The following is a 17,183-nucleotide window of genomic DNA, read 5'->3' as shown; positions in this document are numbered from 1 at the left end:
AGGTTGATCAACCCAAAACCTTGTGCATACTGCAGTCAGATTTTGGTCTACACCTGTTATCCTAAATCAGGCCACAGAAAGACAAGCTGAGTTCCTCATAGGGTGCCAAATCCCATCAACTCTATTCCGCTGGAATTCTTCAGTTAAGACAAAACTTCACCAGACTGCAAAAGGTGTAGGCTTGGGAAAGCACAGCTCAGAACAGAGGCTCAAAGAGACTGGTTCCGGGACTAGCCAAGCCCTGGGTCAAAGTTCAGAATAGCAGATCCATCCCCAATTGTGCAACTTGCATTCTGGACCCAGCCTAGGAGAGTAATTTGCTTCCACATTTCTGGGTGATTATACTTATAATCATGGGATGAGAAAACAAAGCAATCCAGTAGCACTGATTACCGACATTGGATTAGTAACTGGCTTTTTAAAATGTTTGAAAGTGTTCAGTAATCTGAGATATTAAATGTCTGATTTATTCATTTCCAAGAGGGGCTCATTTCCAAGAGCCCCTTAAGTGATTAGGAAGAAGTTGCTGGTTGGATTTGTACACACATACGCCACCCCCTCACCCTGTTAAGAGATCAAGTAGATTATGTGTGTAATTATTTGAAGTGTCTAAGGGAATTGAATTAATCAGGCTTGTAAAGCATGCTAAATATTTAGGGAGGAGCTGATCTGTCAAATTTATAACCTAATTGAGTATTAATCAAAGAATGTGAAAGTGAGTTTTACATCCAAATTATAAGGTCAATCAATACAATGAGGTCTGGAAGCAAGTATAATGGCTTAAGGAAAATGAGATTTTTAGTTGGATCATTTTAATAAGTTAATTATAAATTAAAACACAAATGACGCACAAGTCCCCTAACTTGGACATGGCTCCATCGCCAGATTGTGACCACGTGATGCCCCCCTCCCCAAGGGCAGGCCTGAGTTCTAGCATCTCTCCCATCTGGAGCACACCCCCTGGCACACAGCTGTGTTGATGTTTGTTGAAGGAATGAATAAGGGGCCCCCAGCTGGCCCCCAACCCAGCCAGTGATCCCCTGCACACAGCACACAGAGGCAAACAGGGAAGCACATTGCCTTTATTGATAGTTCCAGCCCGCAGGAGATCCCAGGCCAGAGGCCAAGCCCGAGGGTCTGGCCAGCCTCGCCTGGCAGACCAGGCTCTGATACAGAGGAGCTCAGGGTGGGCAGCAGACCTGCTCTGGTGCTCAGCATTTCCCAAGAGGGCAGCGGCCTGGGAAGAGGCAGAGCAGGGCCGTGGTGAGCCCTGGCTCCCTCCTCACCTCCTGGGGGACATGAGTCATCTCCCTCCCCTGGCCTCTGAGGCCATTCACCCAGCAGACACACACAGGTAGCCTGAGAGCTGGCTATATGTCCCCTCCGAGGGCTGGGGGTGTCCCCCCGTGCAGCCTGGAGGGGCAACGATGGTGGCATGGGATGAGTGGGGGCAGGGGCCCTGCATTCCCTCTCACTTCCATGACCATTTCCCATCAGGCCATTGCTGCCTCGCTTCACCTCAGGGCCCCCTAAGGCACACAGACAAGCCAAGGCACCCCAGTCACCAGAGGACTTCGCAGTCCTCCTGCCCACCCCAGCTTTACCCCAGGCCCTGGGAGACCCCCACTCACCTAAGGGCCCAGGGCCCAGCTCTGGCCTCAGCTGCCCATAGGGCCCTGGGGGGAGGGGCAGAGGTGAGAACACTGAGTCCCTCCTGTCCCCCTGCTACTCCCTCCACCAGGAGTGCCCTTCCTCCATCTCTGCAGGGCTATAAGGTGGGCTGTACGGCTAGGCCCAGGGCCCAGAGCCCAGTTCTCCACAGCCACCCGACCCCTGATGACCCGTTCCCACACACCCCATTACCTGGCTGGCTCCGGACCTCTGGATATGCACCTCCGGCCCCATATCTAGGCCTCAAGTTGGCCCCCCAGGGCTGGAGGGAGGGCCAGGGAGAGCCCCTCGGGGCACCGGCCTAACCTGAAGGAGGAGAGCCGGCTTGGGACTCCTGCCCACTGGAGTTGTACATTCAGGATGCCCCAGTCCTTCCAGGGTCTCAGAGCCCCTCACCCACTCGGCCTGGTCCCCGCCACCCTTGCTAGGGTTCCCTCTGCTCCCCCAACGTTTCTTACCATTTCCTCCAGGGGCTGGAGCAGCCACATTGGGGCGCACAACTGCTGCCCCCTCATACCCTGCAAGAGACCCAGCTGACTCCTGCCCCGCCCTGGACATCCCTTCCCCCACCCCCTGCACGGTGTCCCCTGGGTCCAACTCACCATTCCGAAAGCCATCAGCCCCAGGGAACCCTGGAGGAGGAAAGAGAAGGTCAGAGGCAGGAGCAGCCCCTGAGCCCAGAAACCCCCACCCCACCCTACCCAGCAGCCCCAGGCACCTGGCTGTGCACGGGCCTCAGGGAAGACCCCGGCTCCCAGACCACCATTCCTGTAACCAAAACCTGCAGGAGAGCGGTGGGAGAGGGGCTGGTTGGGATGGGGCGGGGGCAGCATTGGGGGGGCCAGGGTGACCTGCTCATGGAGAGACAGGGAGGGGCAGACAGACAGACTGACTCAGAGGCAGCCTAGTGAGGACCTCCCACAATCCCCCACCATCATCCAGCTAACCCAGTGGAGCCCACCTTCTGGAAGCCGTCCCTCCCTCCCTCTGGGCACTTCCCTTTCTGCCTGCTGAGTCTGTCACTCTGCCCTCACCTGAGACAGGATCCCACCGGCTCTGGCCACCACTGTGGTCCAGCGCATAGTACATAATTGCTGGGTGGATAAGGACAGAGACTGACAGACAAGGAGCACTCGCTGTGAGGGAGACACAGCTCATGCCCAAGATGGGGACCCGGGGGCTCACCGACTTTCTGGGGCTTGAGGCCACCACCAAAGCCTGGGGGAGAGGAAACAGGGGTCAGAGATAGCCGGTTTCGCCTCCCTGCTTCCTGGGCTGGTGGAGGGGAGGGGAGGGAGAACTCAGGCAAAGGGCCTCCTCACCCAGTTCTGCTCCTGGTCTGTAGCCATTCGGAGGCTGGTACCCTGTGAGGGGAATGGAGATGAGCAGGGAGGACCCAGACTTTCCCGAACTCCTTGGGGGCCCAGTATGGACCTTCCGGACTCTGAGGAGGAAGGGACTCTCCTCATCCACAGGGGATGGAACCAGAAGAAATGAGATAAGAAAGCAGCAAGAGATACCAAGGGTAGACTCAGAGAGGGACTTCCTGGCCTTAAGGTGCCTGAAGACCTGAGATGACCCAGGGAACAAGGGAGATGGAGGAATGACCTGATCTGGCATGCGGTGGGGCAGGGAAGGCAGACGCACACCTGCTTCCTGAGGTTTCGGCCCCCACTGGATGGCTGGAGTAGGTACTAGAAGGAAAGCCAGGGGACAGGAGTGAGCCCAGGGTGGGGCAGGTGGGGAATGCCACAGACTGCCATGGGGGAAGGGGCTGGGGGAGCTGTCATATTGGGGGTCATGTGGGGTCTCAGGGCCAGAGTTCAGGCTTTTCCTCACTGACTTGCTGGAGATCAGGCCTGGGGGATTCTGAGTGGCCCAGCCAGGCCCAGCCCCTCCTGGGACCAGGTACCCACCAGGGGCCCTCAGGTCCCTCATCCGCACTGACCTGGGAACTTGCCGTTCTGCACTGGGGGAGGGGGCTGGGATTTCAGGCCCCAGCCACCTGCTTTATCAGAAGAGATCCCTGGAGTGGGAGGCCTGGCAAGAAGCCGTGGAGGGACCCCACCACTGCAGGGACCTAGATGGGGAGGAAGGGAGGGGGCAGTGAGCCCAGGCCAGTGCCGCCCCCAGGCTGCCCTCCTGGCCTCCACATGGCCAAGCCACCCGCCTGTGGTGGCTTCTAGGGCAGACACACCTTCCAGGGGAGACAGTGGCCAGGCCAGAAAAAGCCCAGCTCCCACGGGCCACAATCTGCTCTGGGGACAAGGTGACCCAGCCACCTGATTTGGTTCCTGCTATTGCCCACCTCGCCCTCCACCTTCCAGCAATCCCTCCACTTCCCTCTGTTCCCCGTCCCCTCACCTGGCTGGGCCCCCAGCCCATTGCCATTGCCATATCCTGGAGAGGAAAAGCAGGGATGTGAGGGACAGTATTGGGCAGGGGGGTTCTGGAAGGACAGCAGGAGGAGGTGCAAGACAGGGATGGGGAGGGCTCTGGCTCACCTGGCTTCTGAGGTTTCAAACCTCCTCCCAGACCTGCAGGAGAGACAGAGGCCGCCTCAGACCCGACCAGCCCTTCCCCAGAAAGGAGCCCTCTGTCTCCCCTACTGAGGCCACCACTGAGCTCACCTGGAGGGAGCTGCAGCCCATTCCCCGGCATGTATCCTGGGAGGAAGTGTGGGCATGAGGGCAGGGGCTGGGTGGGGGAGACTTCAGAAGGGGCAGAAGGGAGGCAGGGATGGACTCACCTGGCTTCGGAGGGCTCAAGCCCCCTCCCAGGCCTGGGGAGAGACAGACAGAGGCTGAGTGACAGGTGGACCCCACCCTGCCCCTTCTCGTCCTCTTTGCCCAGTGTGCCCTGTGCCCCCTCTTCCCCACCTCCCAGAACTCCAGGGCCTGACCCCCCCCCCTCACCTGGCTGGGGCCCTTCACCTGGGAAGGCTCCAACTCCCAGCGCATTCCTGTAAACTGGGGAGACAGAGTGGGGGTTATGAGGAAGAATAAAGTGGGGGGAGTAGACAGTTTCTGGGGGTAAGAGAAGTGGGGGGTCCAATTCTGACACCAAGTCCAATTCTGGGGTTTTTCCAACACCACCAAGCAATTCTCAGACACCATCTGGGTGTCCTACAATTTAACTCAAGTCCAACACTGTCTACCTGGAGACAACATCAGATTCCACAGGTCAAAGACTCAGACTTCTCCCCCCACCCCCACCCCACATTTCAGGCACCAACTTCTAGTCTAAGTTGTCACCTGTGCTTCTGACCAACTGGTTGTAGATCAGAGATTCCCACCACCCCTCCTTGGGTTTGATTAATTTGCTAGAGCGGCTCACAGAACTCAGGGAAACATTTTACTTACTAGATAATCGATTTATTATAAAAGGATATAACTCAAGAACAGCCAGTTAAAAGAGATGCAAGGGACAAGGCACGTGGGAAGGCACGAAGAACCACCCTCCCAGCACTTCCAGGTGTTCACCAGCCCAGAAGCTCTCCAAATCCTGTTCTTTTGGGGTTTTATGGAGGCTTCATTACATACGCATGATTGACTAAATCATTGACCCATGGAGTGGGACTGAAAGTTCCAACCCTCCAATCACATGGTTGCTTCTCCTGGCAACCAGCCCCCACCCTCAGATGACCTAGGGGCTTTCAAAAAGTCACCTCATTAACATAACAAAAGACATCTCTCTCTCTCTCTCTCTCTCTCTCTCTCTCTCTCTCTCTCCCCCCCCCCCCCCTCCCCCCCCCCAAGAAATTCCAACGCTTTCAGGAGCACAGTGCCAGGAATGTGAGGACGATTAAACATACATATTTTGTCTTATAAATCACAATATCACAGGGTGAGTAGAGAGAAAAGGAGGGTTTACCTGGCTTCTGAGGCTTCATGGCCTCAGCAATGCCTGGAGAAGAAAGAGATGGGAGCAGTTAAGGGATCCATGACCCCCCTCTGGGCCTCTCCTCCAGAACCCTGGCATCTGCCCCCATCATCCACTCCTGTACCTGGTCCGTAGCCGATGAGAACCGCAGACCCTGTGGGGATGGGCGGGAGGTGGGGGGGTGGGGAGAGGTTGAGGAACACAGGAGGCCAGTAACTGGGCTTCCATTTCCTCCCAGTTTAGGGACCAGAAAACTTGGAGCCTCCTCTGCTGCATTCCATTACCAACTCTGCCCTCTCCAAGGAGCCCAGGAGAGGACCCTCAGAACAGAGTCTGGGTGGGGACCACCTCGCCCCCTCCTCTTTCCTCCTCGCCCAGCCTCCAGCTTCTCCCAACCCCTCAGTTCTGAGCTGGGGGGCCTGTGAGGGATGGAGGAATAAGCAGGGGGTTGGGGACCCTGGCTAAGTTAGAGGCAAGGATTTGTGGTCCCCCCTACAGAGCCAAGCCAGAACCCTGGAGGCTCTCCCCACCCCCTCTTAATCCTTCACCAATCCTGCCTCTTGAAGGCCTGGGAGGGAGATGGGAGAGAATGCCTAGATGTGGACCACACCCCAGAGCCCACCAGTCTCACCTGGCTGGGCTCCCAGTCCGTTGCTATTCCCAAATCCTGGGGGGACAGATGGAGACGGGTGTGTGAATAGGGGGAGGGGAGATTAGGGTTTGGGGGGAGGTGGAGAGACATGCCCGGACAAGGCTCACCTGGCTTCTGGGGTCTCACACTGGCTCCGAAGCCTGGTGGAGAGACAGGGGGCAGGTTAGGGCTCCTGGCCCCATCCCTGGGCCTCCCTAGCATCTCCAGGCAGGCCTGCCCCTACCTGCTCCATAGCCATTTTGAGCTGCAGGGCCTGGGGGCAGGAGACGGGCTCTGGGTACAGCCTCTCTGAGGCCCCCGCACAAAGCAAGGTCCTTTAGCTCTCCCCCACCACCCCACCCCCAGCCGGGCCCTCGGCCTCCTCCTGGGGTCCAGCCTCCCTGTGGAGCCTGAACGCCATCCCAGCTGCCTGGGTCCCGTCTGGTTGGTGTCACCACCACCACCCACACCAACCAGCCAGGAAGGTGGACTCCTTGATGTCCCCTCACCAACCACATGCTCTGCTCTGGGCATGAGCTCCCGCCTCCTTGGCCCCCAGCCATTTCCAGAGCCTGTACCCTCTCTGGTCCTCTCTCAGATGCCCCAGCTCAAGATTTTCAGTGGGGCATGGCCAGCGGGCCCCCGCCTCTGCCTCCACCTCCCCAGAATGTGCCCCCGTTACATTTATGCTCCTTTCCTGCCTGCCTCCTCCTGCTGCCCAGGCTCTGGGAAGGCCTGCCACCCCACCTGGCTGGGCTGCCCTGGGGATGTTTGTTGAAGGAGTATTTGTTGTGTGAAGCCAGATGGGAGGGCGGGTCTCACCTGGCTTCTGAGGTTTCAGTCCTCCGAGGCCTGGGGAAGAGGAGACTGTCCAGGGAGTCCACCCGGATCCCCGTCCCCTCAGAGCTAGGGACAGCACCTCCACCCCTGCACCAGCCACCCCCTTGGTGAGCCCTGCGCCCCTAGAGCTCTGGGGTCGCACCCAGCTGGGCTCCATTCCCGGTCCCAAACCCTGGGGAGACAGAGCAAGAGGCCTGAGGAGAGATCAGGAGCACAGATGCAGAGATGACAGACAGAGCCCAACAGAGCAGAGCATGGCTCACCTAGCTTCTGGGGTTTTCCTTTCCAGAAACCCCCACCTTTGGGTCTCTGCCTCCCCCCCCCAACTCAGCCCCGGTCCCCTCTCTACCTGGTCCAAAGCCATTTAGAGCTGCGAGACCTATGGGGGGGGGGTGCGACACAGGAAATCTGGATGGCACTGAAGTGAGAGTGAGCCCCAGCCTCCCCGCCTACCCGGACCCCTGCCCTCCCCTTCCACGTCCCTCCATTCAACCTAGCTAGGTTCACAAGAGGGGTGGGGAGCTCACTGGGGGGACCTGTGATAGGAAAAGGGCTGGGGAGACTGAGGCGGCCGAGAGATGGGATCCCACATCCAGCCTTCCTCCATCCCTCTGGCCCAGAAGATTCCTGGGGTCTTAACATCCTCCCTCCTCCCTGCTCCCACTCTGGATGCCAGGAGCCCAGCCCGCCCCCCGTCCAGACACGCCAGCAGCCTCCTCCCCAAGTTCTCCAACCCCTGCCTGCTCCAGGTAGACAAGGTCTTTTGCTCCCTGCTTAAAACCACAAAGGTGTGTCCCACTGCCAGGTTCAAGTCCCTCCAGGCCTCCAGCCTCGGGCTGTGCCCTCTAGCTTTCCACCTCTGGTGGATTGCCCCCCAGTCCTGGCCACAGCCTGCAACAGCACCTGGGGGTCCCGGCTTAGGCACTGGGCCCAGCGGGTCTGCAGCCAGGTCAGGGTTGACCGGCTCGGTCTGCAGTGTGCAGCCAAGGCCAGACTCAGGCAGGCACTTGGGAAAGTTGGTGGAATGAGTGAGCCTCTAAGAGGCCCCCTGTTAGGAGCCCAGAGTGGTGGCCGGCAGTGACCTCTCCCTCCCCCAGCAGCCTGGGCCCTAGCCACCCTCACCTGGCTGGGCCCCCAGGCCATGGCCAATGCCCTGTCCTGGAGAGAAGCCAGCCGTATGTGAGCAGTGGATTGGGGGAGGACTTGGAGTGGGATGGGCAGGGACAGAATTAAGATGGTGGGACGGAAGGGCAGGGTCTCTGTCTCACCTGGTTTCTGAGGTTTCACGCCCCCTCCTAAGCCTGGGGAAAGAAGAACTGAGCCACATGCAATGTGGACCCCTCCCAGCCCCTATTCTCCCCCAAGAAATCAAGTTTCTGCCCTCCCCCTCCCTCCTTCCTAGAACCCCAGGTGCCCTCACCTGGCTGGGCTCCAACTCCTGGGAAGGCCTCAGCTCCCAGCCCATTCCCACTGCTGAGTCCTGGGGAGACAGAGCAGGAGTGAGTAAGGGGAGCGGGGGTGGGGGTGGAGGGACGATGGGGGGAAGAGGACAGGGACATAGGGACAGGGTGGGGCTCACCAGGCTTTTGAGGTTTCACGCTCCCTCCAATTCCTGAGAAAGAGACAGAGACTCGGTGAGGGAGCCTAGAGCGCCTGTGAACCCCGAACCCAAGCACGTACCGCCAGCTCCCCCCACCCCTCCCCTACCTGGTCCCTGGCCGTTCTAAGCTGCAGGGCCTGTGGAGAGAAGGAGGGTGGAGGCTGGAGCCCAGCCAGTGCTGGGTGGGCCCACACCTCCTGTGGTGTCCTCACCCCATGACCTTTGTGCCCCCCAACAGTTATTCCCCTGGAGCATGCCCAGAGAGGGGCCTGGAAGTCTGGAAGAGCCTCCCCAAGACCACAGCTCAAGCCAGAGGAGTGGCAGCAGCGGCTAATGAAGGGAGCAGTCCCTGGGAAGGTGGCACAGTGGCAGGGCTGGGGACAGGGTGAGAGGGCTCCCCTGCACCTGGTTTCTGAGGTCTTACGCCCCCTCCCAGCCCTGGGGAGTGACAGAGAGATTGACACTGACCCTTACCAGCCCCTCCCCTAAGAATGTGGGCCCGGACCCTGAACCCCCCTTGCCTGCCCCTCCCTGCAGCCCCCTGGCCCTGGAAAAGCACCAATGCTGAATCCATTTCTGCTCCCAAATCCTGGGGACACAGAGGTGGCGCTGTTGGCTGTGGGCTGGCAGGTTGGGGCAGGCAGAAGGGGCCAGGATAGAAATGGGTGGCGAGAGTGCCAAGATGGGCAGGGCAGGGCTCACCTGACTTTGGAGGTTTCATGCCCCCTCCCAGGCTGAGCCCCTGCCCTCCCCCCAGAACGCAACTCTCTCCCGGTTCCCTGATTCCAGCTCTGTTCACTCCTTCCCCCTCCCTGGACCACAGGGTGGTGCCCCAGGTGCCCTCACCTGCCTGGGCTCCCGGCCCTGGGAAGGCACCAGCTCCCAGCCCATTTCCATATCCTGGGGAGACAGAGCCAGAGGGAAGGATGGGGGGGAGGGGCTGGGGCTTCAAAGGGCAGGTAGAGGGAGAGGTGGGCAGAGGGGCGGTCATGGAGCAGGTCTCACCTGGCTTCTGGGGTTTCACCCCCCTTCCAAAGGCTGGGGAGAGAGATGCAGTAGATGAGGGCACCCCAGGGATCCAGCCTCTTCCTGGGGCTCCATGAGCTGAGGGCTAAGGTGGGGGGCATTTGTGGTCCCAGCTGAGGTAGGGGTGGAGCAGGGGTGCCCTTGTTCTCCATTCCCCAAACCAGGCAACTGGAACCATTTTGGTCCTTCCCTTTGCCTCCAGTGAGTCACCAGTTGTGCCCTGAGGGAGCCTGGGGGAAGACCCAGCGGTACCCTCCCCACCCCTCATATCCAAACCCACCTTTTTCCCGGAACCTCCTCACCTGGCTGGGTGGCAGCACCTGGGAAGGCCCCGACTCCCAGCCCATTCCTGTTCCTAAACCCTGGGGAGACACCTGGGGAGACAGGGCAGGAGGGGGTAAGGGGGAGGGGCAGAGAGATGGGGAGAGACAGGTAGGGCGAGGCTCACCCAACTTCTGTGGTTTCATGACCCCTCCAATGCCTGAGAGGGGGATGGGGGTCAACTGAGGGTCTCAGGAGACCCCACGTCAGGGGTGCCCCTAGAATCCTGGCCCCACCTCCATCTGTTCCCTAGCCATTGGGAGCTGGAGGGCCTGTGGGGAGAGGAAGCCATGATCTGGGTGGGTTTGGGGTGAGGGTGCAGGACCCTTGGACCCCACCAGAAACAGCAAACCTGAAGGCTCTCTGTCTGTCCCTTCACCCCCTGGAATCATTCACCAATCCTGCCCTCTGCTCCGAGGCCTGGGAGGGAGCAGGGGGAGGGGCAATGCCCAACCCCACCACTCACCTGGCTGGGCTCCCAGCCCACACCCAGTGTCGAATCCTGGGAGAAGAGATAGAGGTGAGGGGTGTGAGAGAAGGGTGGGGAGACAGAGAGAGAGCAGGGGCCAGGCAGGGCCCACACGGCTTCTGAGGTTTAACACCCTCTCGGAAGCCTGGGGGAGACCCAGTGAGCCTGTGAGAGACCCAGGACGTCCTCCACCCCATAGCCATTCTGAGCCAGGGCCTGTGGGAACTCAGCTCCAGTCCGTTCTTCCCAAGAAGGGTGGGGGGCGCGGGAGGGGCCCTGGCTCCTGGGAGCCCACTCCCCTTCCTTCCTTCTTTCGGCTCTGAGCTGGCCCAGGGCCTCACAGTGAGCTGGGCTTGCCCGCCCTGGAGCTGGGTTCTGTGGGCAACCGGGGAACAAGCAGGGACAGGAAAGAGTTGTACCCCCGGGGCGTGTACATGGTGAGCCGACAACCGCCTTGATGGATTCCTGGGGCAGGGGAGCGGAGTGTAGGAGGCGTGTAGGAGGGAAAGGACAAGGCCTTCAGGAAGGGTGGTGGGCAGGCTTCTCCAGCCGGGGCTGGGGTGGGGGGGAAAGTGCAGCAGTGTGGTCCCCAAGTGTTTCTGAGATGGCTGCCTCCCCCAGACCCAAATCCCATTTGCCCATGCCTTACCTGCTCCTAGACCACTGGGGGGGCCGTAGCCTGTGGGGGAAACGGGAAGTTGAGCCTGGGGGGCAGGAGGGGCCAGGAGCTGGGAGCTCTGCTCTCATTCCAAGGACACAGAGCTGCCCCGCCCGCCACCCCTCAGCCAGCTTTACCTGATGGATAGCCATTCAAGCCTCCTAAGCCTGTGGGGTCAGGAAGAGAGGGTGACTTAGGAGGCAGAAAAGAGCTGAATCTGGATGCTCCCTGCAAAGCGAGAGAGCACACCCCCCTCTCTGGGCCTCAGGTACCTTGGGGTCACCGCAGGGTGAGCAGACTGGTGGCAGGGGCAGGAGAAGCGGAAGAGTCCCTGGCATGGAGGGACGCGTCTGGGCCATACCCCTGGGAGCAGATCCCCTTGCACCCTCTTCCAGGGGCAGCAGCACCTCTGGCCTCCATTCTTACTTGAACCCCTCCCTTCCTGGAAATCCCATCCTCGTCCCCCAGCCCCGCAGTCTCTCTCCTGCAGCTTAGGTGTGTCAGGTCTCAGGAGGAAGCCCCTCTCCCACCTGTAGGGCCCCACAGGTCCCTGGAGGGAAGACCCTTCCGGACACCCCGCCCCTGGCCCCGCCCCAACTTGCCTTGTCTCCTCCCTTCCTGTCCCACCTCCACGCCTTTGCCTCATGTCACTGCCAGCGATGTCCTTCCCCTTTCCTGTCGCAATCTGCCCCCCCACCTCCCGCAAAACCAACTCCAGGCCTTCCTCCAGCCCTGATGACCCTGTGTTCTCCTGGGCCCCAGATCTGGATCCCAGAGCAGGGAACATCTGCGGTGCTCCCCCAGAGAGCTCCCAGACCCCTGCGAGGGGAAGACCAGGCCCTCTTCCTTGACCCCAGAGCCTGGAGGATCCACTTACCTTTCCCCAGGCCAGGAGACAATGGAGGTAGCCCTAGGGGAGGAAGGGGGGTCCTGACTCAGGGCAGGGACCCCAGGCATCTATCCCCCAGTCTCCCAAAGCCCTGCCCAGCCCAGATTCACAGACCCTCCCCTCCTTCTCTCTGGAGCCCCAGCATCTGGCCCAATGCTCTACCTACACCCCAAGCCCCAACTTCAGCTGCCCAGACCCGCCAGCAGCCCTGCTGCCTGCTCTCACCGCCTTGCACGCTTTCAGAAGTCAAGCAGAGCAGGAAAAGGGTGGAGGGGAAGGCCCAGGTGCTCATGATGCGGGCAGAGTGGGAGGGCACCCACCCTTTGGGCCTTTAAACACCCCTGCTATGTGGAGGCCCACACCCAGTTCCCCCCACTGTGAGTAGCAGAGGCTCCGCTGGGCTGGCAGACCCCAGGGGGCAGCCACCCCGCCCCCAACGGCCTCTTCCCTGCTCACCCCTCATCCATCATGGGTGCTGACCGCCGGGACAGGCCCCCACCTAGCCCCCCAGGCTCCTCCACCCCTGTCAGGGACTGGGGCCCTGGCGCCAGGCCTGGAGGGCTCAGCTGCTCCCCCCAGCAGCTGGCGAGGGCAGGCAGGCACCCCAGGCCCAGCCTAAACACAGCTGGGGGTGGGGGTGGTGGGGAGCCAGGCCCAGAAATGTGGGCGTGGCTGGCAGGGGAGGCTCTGAATGAGTTACTATGTTACAGGAAGGAGACAGAGTATTACAGAGGCAAGTGGCCAGGGAACAGTGTAGCAGACTGTATCAGGACTGTATCACTGCATCCCACAGGCAGGTGTGTCCAGGAGAGGAGCCGGGCTATTAACCCATCTAACCCTGGAGACCGCAGTGACCACACCAGGAGACGGCCCTTTGCCCCCAGCTGAGTCTGGGCTTGCAAGAGTGGGCCTGAGCCTCCTTTCCATGAAGGATGGTGACACACAGGGATGGGTCACCCCATGCTCAGCCTGTCCAAGAGTCCCTGCTGTTTCTCGAAGGCTCAGCCAAGGCCCACCTGCTGCACAAGTCCCTCCCAGCTTCACCTCCATCTCCTGCTCTGCTCCATCTGCACTGACTCTAACTTTAGGGACAGAATCTGGGGGAGGGGGAGCTGCTCAGGGTGCGGTGGGGGCAGGAGTGCAAAAAGGGTACCTGGGGGTTAGTAAGCACTCTCCATTCCTCAGGTGGGCGGATGAGCCTGGAGCTGGGGCCTAGGCGCATGGGGCTTGGTGGGGAGCCGAGTACGGGAGACCCAGAGAGGTAGGCCTGGGAAATGCCAGGAGTTGGGGCCTGGACCCCAGCCCAGGTAGAGGGCTGAGGGGGTGGCTTGAGGGGCCTTTAGCACAGCTGCATGTTCAGAAGATGTCTGACCCGCGGGCGCCTGGCCTCCTCTTCAACTGGCCTCCCCCAAATTCCCACCCTGGCAGGTGGTGCTGTTGTGAGCAGCTGGCAGGGAGCCTACTGACACGGGCTGTGCCATTTTAGGCGATGCACTCCTTGGGCCTCCAACTTGCACTTCCGACACCCCAGCTGTCACCTTGCGCTGAGCTCCCAGCTCTGGCCCCTCAAAGTTGCTCCTCTTGGGAGGCTGGGCCATGTCCCCTCACACCTAGGGGCAAAAGGTAGCCCAGGGCCTAGCTCCATCAGGGGCTCTCTCAGCCCCCTCTAAGTGGTCCATGTGCTCTCAGGCTGTCCTGCCAGGGCGGGGCTGGGGGTGAGCTGAGGGGACTGGCCTTGCTGGGGGCTGGGGTGGTGGCATTGCAGGGGCCGGGGGTGCCCAACTGGGCCAGGCCCTGGTCCTGAGCGGAGTCAGCTGGCCCAAAGCCCCAGACTGGTTGGCATTTTCCACAGGCCCATGCCAGCACCCAGGCAGCCTGGCAGTGGTGGCGGGCACTGGCTTTCCCTCTGGCAGTGACCAAGCAGGCGCCCAGCCTGTACCTCCTGCGAGGCCTCTAATGGTCTCCCCGCCTGCCTCCTCCTGGGCCAAGCTGCCCTGTCGCCCTGCAGGATGGGCCATATGTCTGTGTGTCTGGGTCTGTGCAGGGGGCCCTCAGCTATCCCAGGTCTGAAGCAGACACCTTGGGCCTAGACTGGCGCGAGGTGGGCAGACAGCGAAGTGGCATCTGAGGTAACAGGGGCTGCTGCTGCCCAGAAGTGTGTGGATGAGCAGAGGGTGGAGGCCTGTGGACTGCCCGGCCTCAAACCCCAGCCCCGCTGCTTAGCTGTAAAATCTGGGCAAAGTCCCTTCTCTCTGCCTCTGTTTCCCCATCTGTAAAATGGGGTAAGAAGTAGCTCCCCCATTTTAGAGGAGAGTGAACAGACTCAGGAAAGTGGGATTTCCGCTCAAGCTCCCCAACCAGATGGAGCTGGTATGTGAACCTGATCTGCATCTGAACCCAGCGCCCAGTCTGCTAATCATAGGCCACTTGGTCACCGTCCATGAGTGGGCCAGGGAGCCGGTGCCTGTGGCCATGGGGCAGAGCAGGTGGCCTGGCAGGAAAGCCCTCCCCAGGGAGCCTGAGTGGACCATCCCAGCTGCCCCTGGCTCTCAGGAGTGGTTGAGGCCAGGGACCACCCCTGAGCCTTTCCCAGCAGCCAGTAAAGGTCCAGCCTCCAGGACTCCAGGTCTTGGCTACCTGCCGGGTGGGGCAGGAGGTGGGCCTGTGGGGTGCTGTGCCAGGGCGCCTGGCTGAGGGGACCCAGCTCGAACAGAGGGTTCTTGTTCACAGGTGGGTCTGTGGGGGGGAGGTGGGTGCCCCAGGCATAGTCACATCACATGTGCTCTCATGTGAGTGTGCTCCCGGGGTGCAGGCCCTCCTGTGGGGAGCGAGCAGCAATGGTGCAGCCCAGGGTGTGTGTGTGGGGGGGGGCAGAGGGGGAGGTGCTGGTGGCTTCAGCCCAGATCCCTGCATCGGCCACCTCTGGGACACCTCTGTCACCCCCAAGCACGTGCACTGTGCAAAGCTGACTTCTATTAACTCCCGCTCCTACCTGTCAGATTATTTTTTTAAAAAACCTTATGCCAGGGACTTCCCTGGTGGTCCAGTTGTTAAAACTCAGCGCTTTCACTGCCTGTGGGCCCGGGTTCAATCCCTGGTTGGGGAACTAAGGTCCTACAAGCCGTGCAGCGTGGCCAAAACCAACAAACAAAACTTATGCCATTGCAAAGCGTGCACAAGACAGAAACGTACAATATAATAAATACCTATAAAGCACTTATACAGCCAGCACAGAGGTGAAGAAATAGAACACAGCCAACTCCCCAGAAGCGTCCATCACAATCGCCTCTTTCCTGTTAGGGTAGCCATGTTTGCACGTGTGGTGGTCTTTTCCTTGTCTTTCTTTCTTTTTTGTTAATAAATTTACTTATTTATTTACTTATTTTTGGCTGCATTGCGTCTTCGTTGTTGCTCGCGGGCTTTCTCTAGTTGTGGAGAGCAGGGGCTACTCTTTGTTGTGGTCCGCGGGCTTCTCATTGCGGTGGCTTCTCTTGTTGTGGAGCACGGGCTTTAGGAGCGTGGGCTTCAGTAGTTGTGGCACGTGGGCTCAGTAGTTGTGGCTCGCATGTTCTAGAGCGCAGGCTCAGTAGTTGTGGTGCACGGGCTTAGTTGCTCCGCAGCATGTGGGATCTTCCCGGACCAGGGCTCAAACCTATATCCCCAGCATTGGCAGGAGGATTCTTAACCACTGCGCCACCAGGGAAGTCCCTTGCCTTTCTAAAGTCACATTATTCCAATTTTGTGGCCCCATCCCTGGTGAGTGGTGAATGCGGTCTCTGCGGGCCCGCGGTGCTATTTCCGTGACAGGTCACACGGGGGCGCGCGGTTCAAGCTGGCTATCACCTGGACGTGCGGTGAGGACCCGGGGAGTCCAGAGCCTGGGCAGGGGTTGGGGGGCTTCCTCCTGGACCGAGCCTCTGCCAAGCGCTCTGGTCTCAAACCTTGTGACCCCCCAGGTGGGTGCAGAGGTCCTGGGTCCGAGTCTCCTCCAGGGACCTCCTTTAGGTCCAGGCAGGTGCTTTAAAAACTGCAAAACACTATATGCACGAGGGAGTGTTACTATTATTATTAAACAGTGAGTAAGTTCCTACTGTGTGCTTGACTCTGTCATTTTTTCACATGCACTTTCTCATTTAGTGCTCATACACCCCAAGGAGGTAGGAACTATTATTATTATCCTCATTCTACAAATGTGGAAACAGGCCCAGAGACATAAAGCAACTTGCCCATGATTGCACAGCTTCTGTGTGGCAGAGCTGGGTTGGAGCCTTAAATTCCCTGACTCCATGGCCCATGCTCTTACCTGCTATCTGTACTTAACTTTATATTAAGGCATGTTTGTGAATTAAAAAATTATTATTATTTTTTTAATTTATTTATGTTATTTATTATTTGTTTTTGGCTGCGTTGGGTCTTTGTTGCTGCACACAGGCTTTCTCTAGTTCCGGTGAGCAGGGGCTACTCTTCGTTGCGGTGCACGGGCTTCTCATTGTGGTGGCTTTTCTTGTTGCGGAGCACGGGCTCTAGGCGCGCGGGCTTCAGTAGTTGTGGCACACAGGCTCAGTAGTTGTGGCGCACAGGCTTAGCTGCTCCGCGGCATGTGGGATCTTCCCAGACCAGGGCTCGAACCCATGTCCTCTGCATTGGCAGGCAGATTCTTAACCACTGCGCCACCAGGGACGTCCCTAAAAAATTATTTTTTGGGCTTCCCTGGTGGCGCAGTGGTTGAGAATCTGCCTGCCAATGCAGCGGACACGGGTTCGAGCCCTGGTCTGGGAAGATCCCACATGCCGCGGAGCAACTGGGCCCGTGAGCCACAACTACTGAGCCTGTGCGTCTGGAGCCTGTGCTCCGCAACAAGAGAGGCCGCGATAGTGAGAGGCCCACGCACCGCGATGAAGAGTGGCCCCCGCTTGCCGCAACTAGAGAAAGCCCTCGCACAGAAACGAAGACCCAACACAACCAAAAATTAAAATAAATAAATAAATAAATAAAAAATTAAAAAAAAAATTTTTTTTAAAGTCATTGTGAATTAGACGTTTGGACCTGAGCCCAGGACTCCCGGAGATGGGGCTGGCAGAGGGGCTGGCAGCTGGAGAGGGGCCTGCATGCTCCCGGGGTCTCCTGGGAACAAGCCTGGGGTCTTTAACAAGGATTCAGCCTGAGTGACAGGGGCTGGCCCATGGCTGCCAGATA

The 17,183-nt window shown here is 59.5% G+C and overlaps 1 protein-coding gene across 1 annotated transcript; it reads right to left on the bottom strand.

Annotated features, from left to right (window-relative positions):
- Positions 1-1,211: 1,211 nt before the first annotated feature.
- Positions 1,212-12,279, bottom strand: GREP1 (glycine rich extracellular protein 1). Its single transcript, XM_061209847.1, has 30 exons — positions 12,216-12,279; positions 11,976-12,008; positions 11,090-11,119; positions 10,438-10,473; positions 10,121-10,131; positions 9,953-10,024; positions 9,471-9,524; positions 8,705-8,761; positions 8,445-8,504; positions 8,147-8,182; positions 7,928-8,030; positions 7,167-7,196; positions 7,007-7,036; positions 6,429-6,458; positions 6,313-6,345; positions 6,185-6,220; positions 5,678-5,707; positions 5,545-5,577; positions 4,176-4,208; positions 4,036-4,071; positions 3,620-3,751; positions 2,994-3,035; positions 2,857-2,889; positions 2,706-2,765; positions 2,390-2,452; positions 2,274-2,303; positions 2,068-2,189; positions 1,864-1,972; positions 1,476-1,529; positions 1,212-1,237 (listed from the first exon to the last, which is right to left on the bottom strand). The coding sequence occupies exons 1-30, from the start codon at positions 12,277-12,279 to the stop codon at positions 1,212-1,214; spliced, it is 1,518 nt and encodes a 505-aa protein (XP_061065830.1).
- Between the last annotated feature and the right edge of the window lie 4,904 nt (positions 12,280-17,183).

The sequence above is a fragment of the Eubalaena glacialis genome, chromosome 13 (assembly GCF_028564815.1).
Source record: "Eubalaena glacialis isolate mEubGla1 chromosome 13, mEubGla1.1.hap2.+ XY, whole genome shotgun sequence".
Taxonomy (NCBI): Eukaryota; Metazoa; Chordata; class Mammalia; order Artiodactyla; family Balaenidae; genus Eubalaena; species Eubalaena glacialis.
This window is presented reverse-complemented; position numbering and strand designations above follow the sequence as displayed.

Bases quoted from the DNA above. Each gene is read 5' to 3' on its own strand.
- GREP1 (XM_061209847.1), bottom strand. From the start codon at position 12,279: ATGAGCACCTGGGCCTTCCCCTCCACCCTTTTCCTGCTCTGCTTGACT. The intron at 8,762-9,470 runs GTGAGGGCACCT...TTCTCTCCACAG, and splicing joins AGGGCCGGGAGCCCAGGCAG to GCCCTGCAGCTTAGAACGGC. The intron at 7,197-7,927 runs GTGCTGTTGCAG...CTGTCTCCCCAG, and splicing joins GCCTAAGCCGGGACCCCCAG to GGTTTGGGACCGGGAATGGA.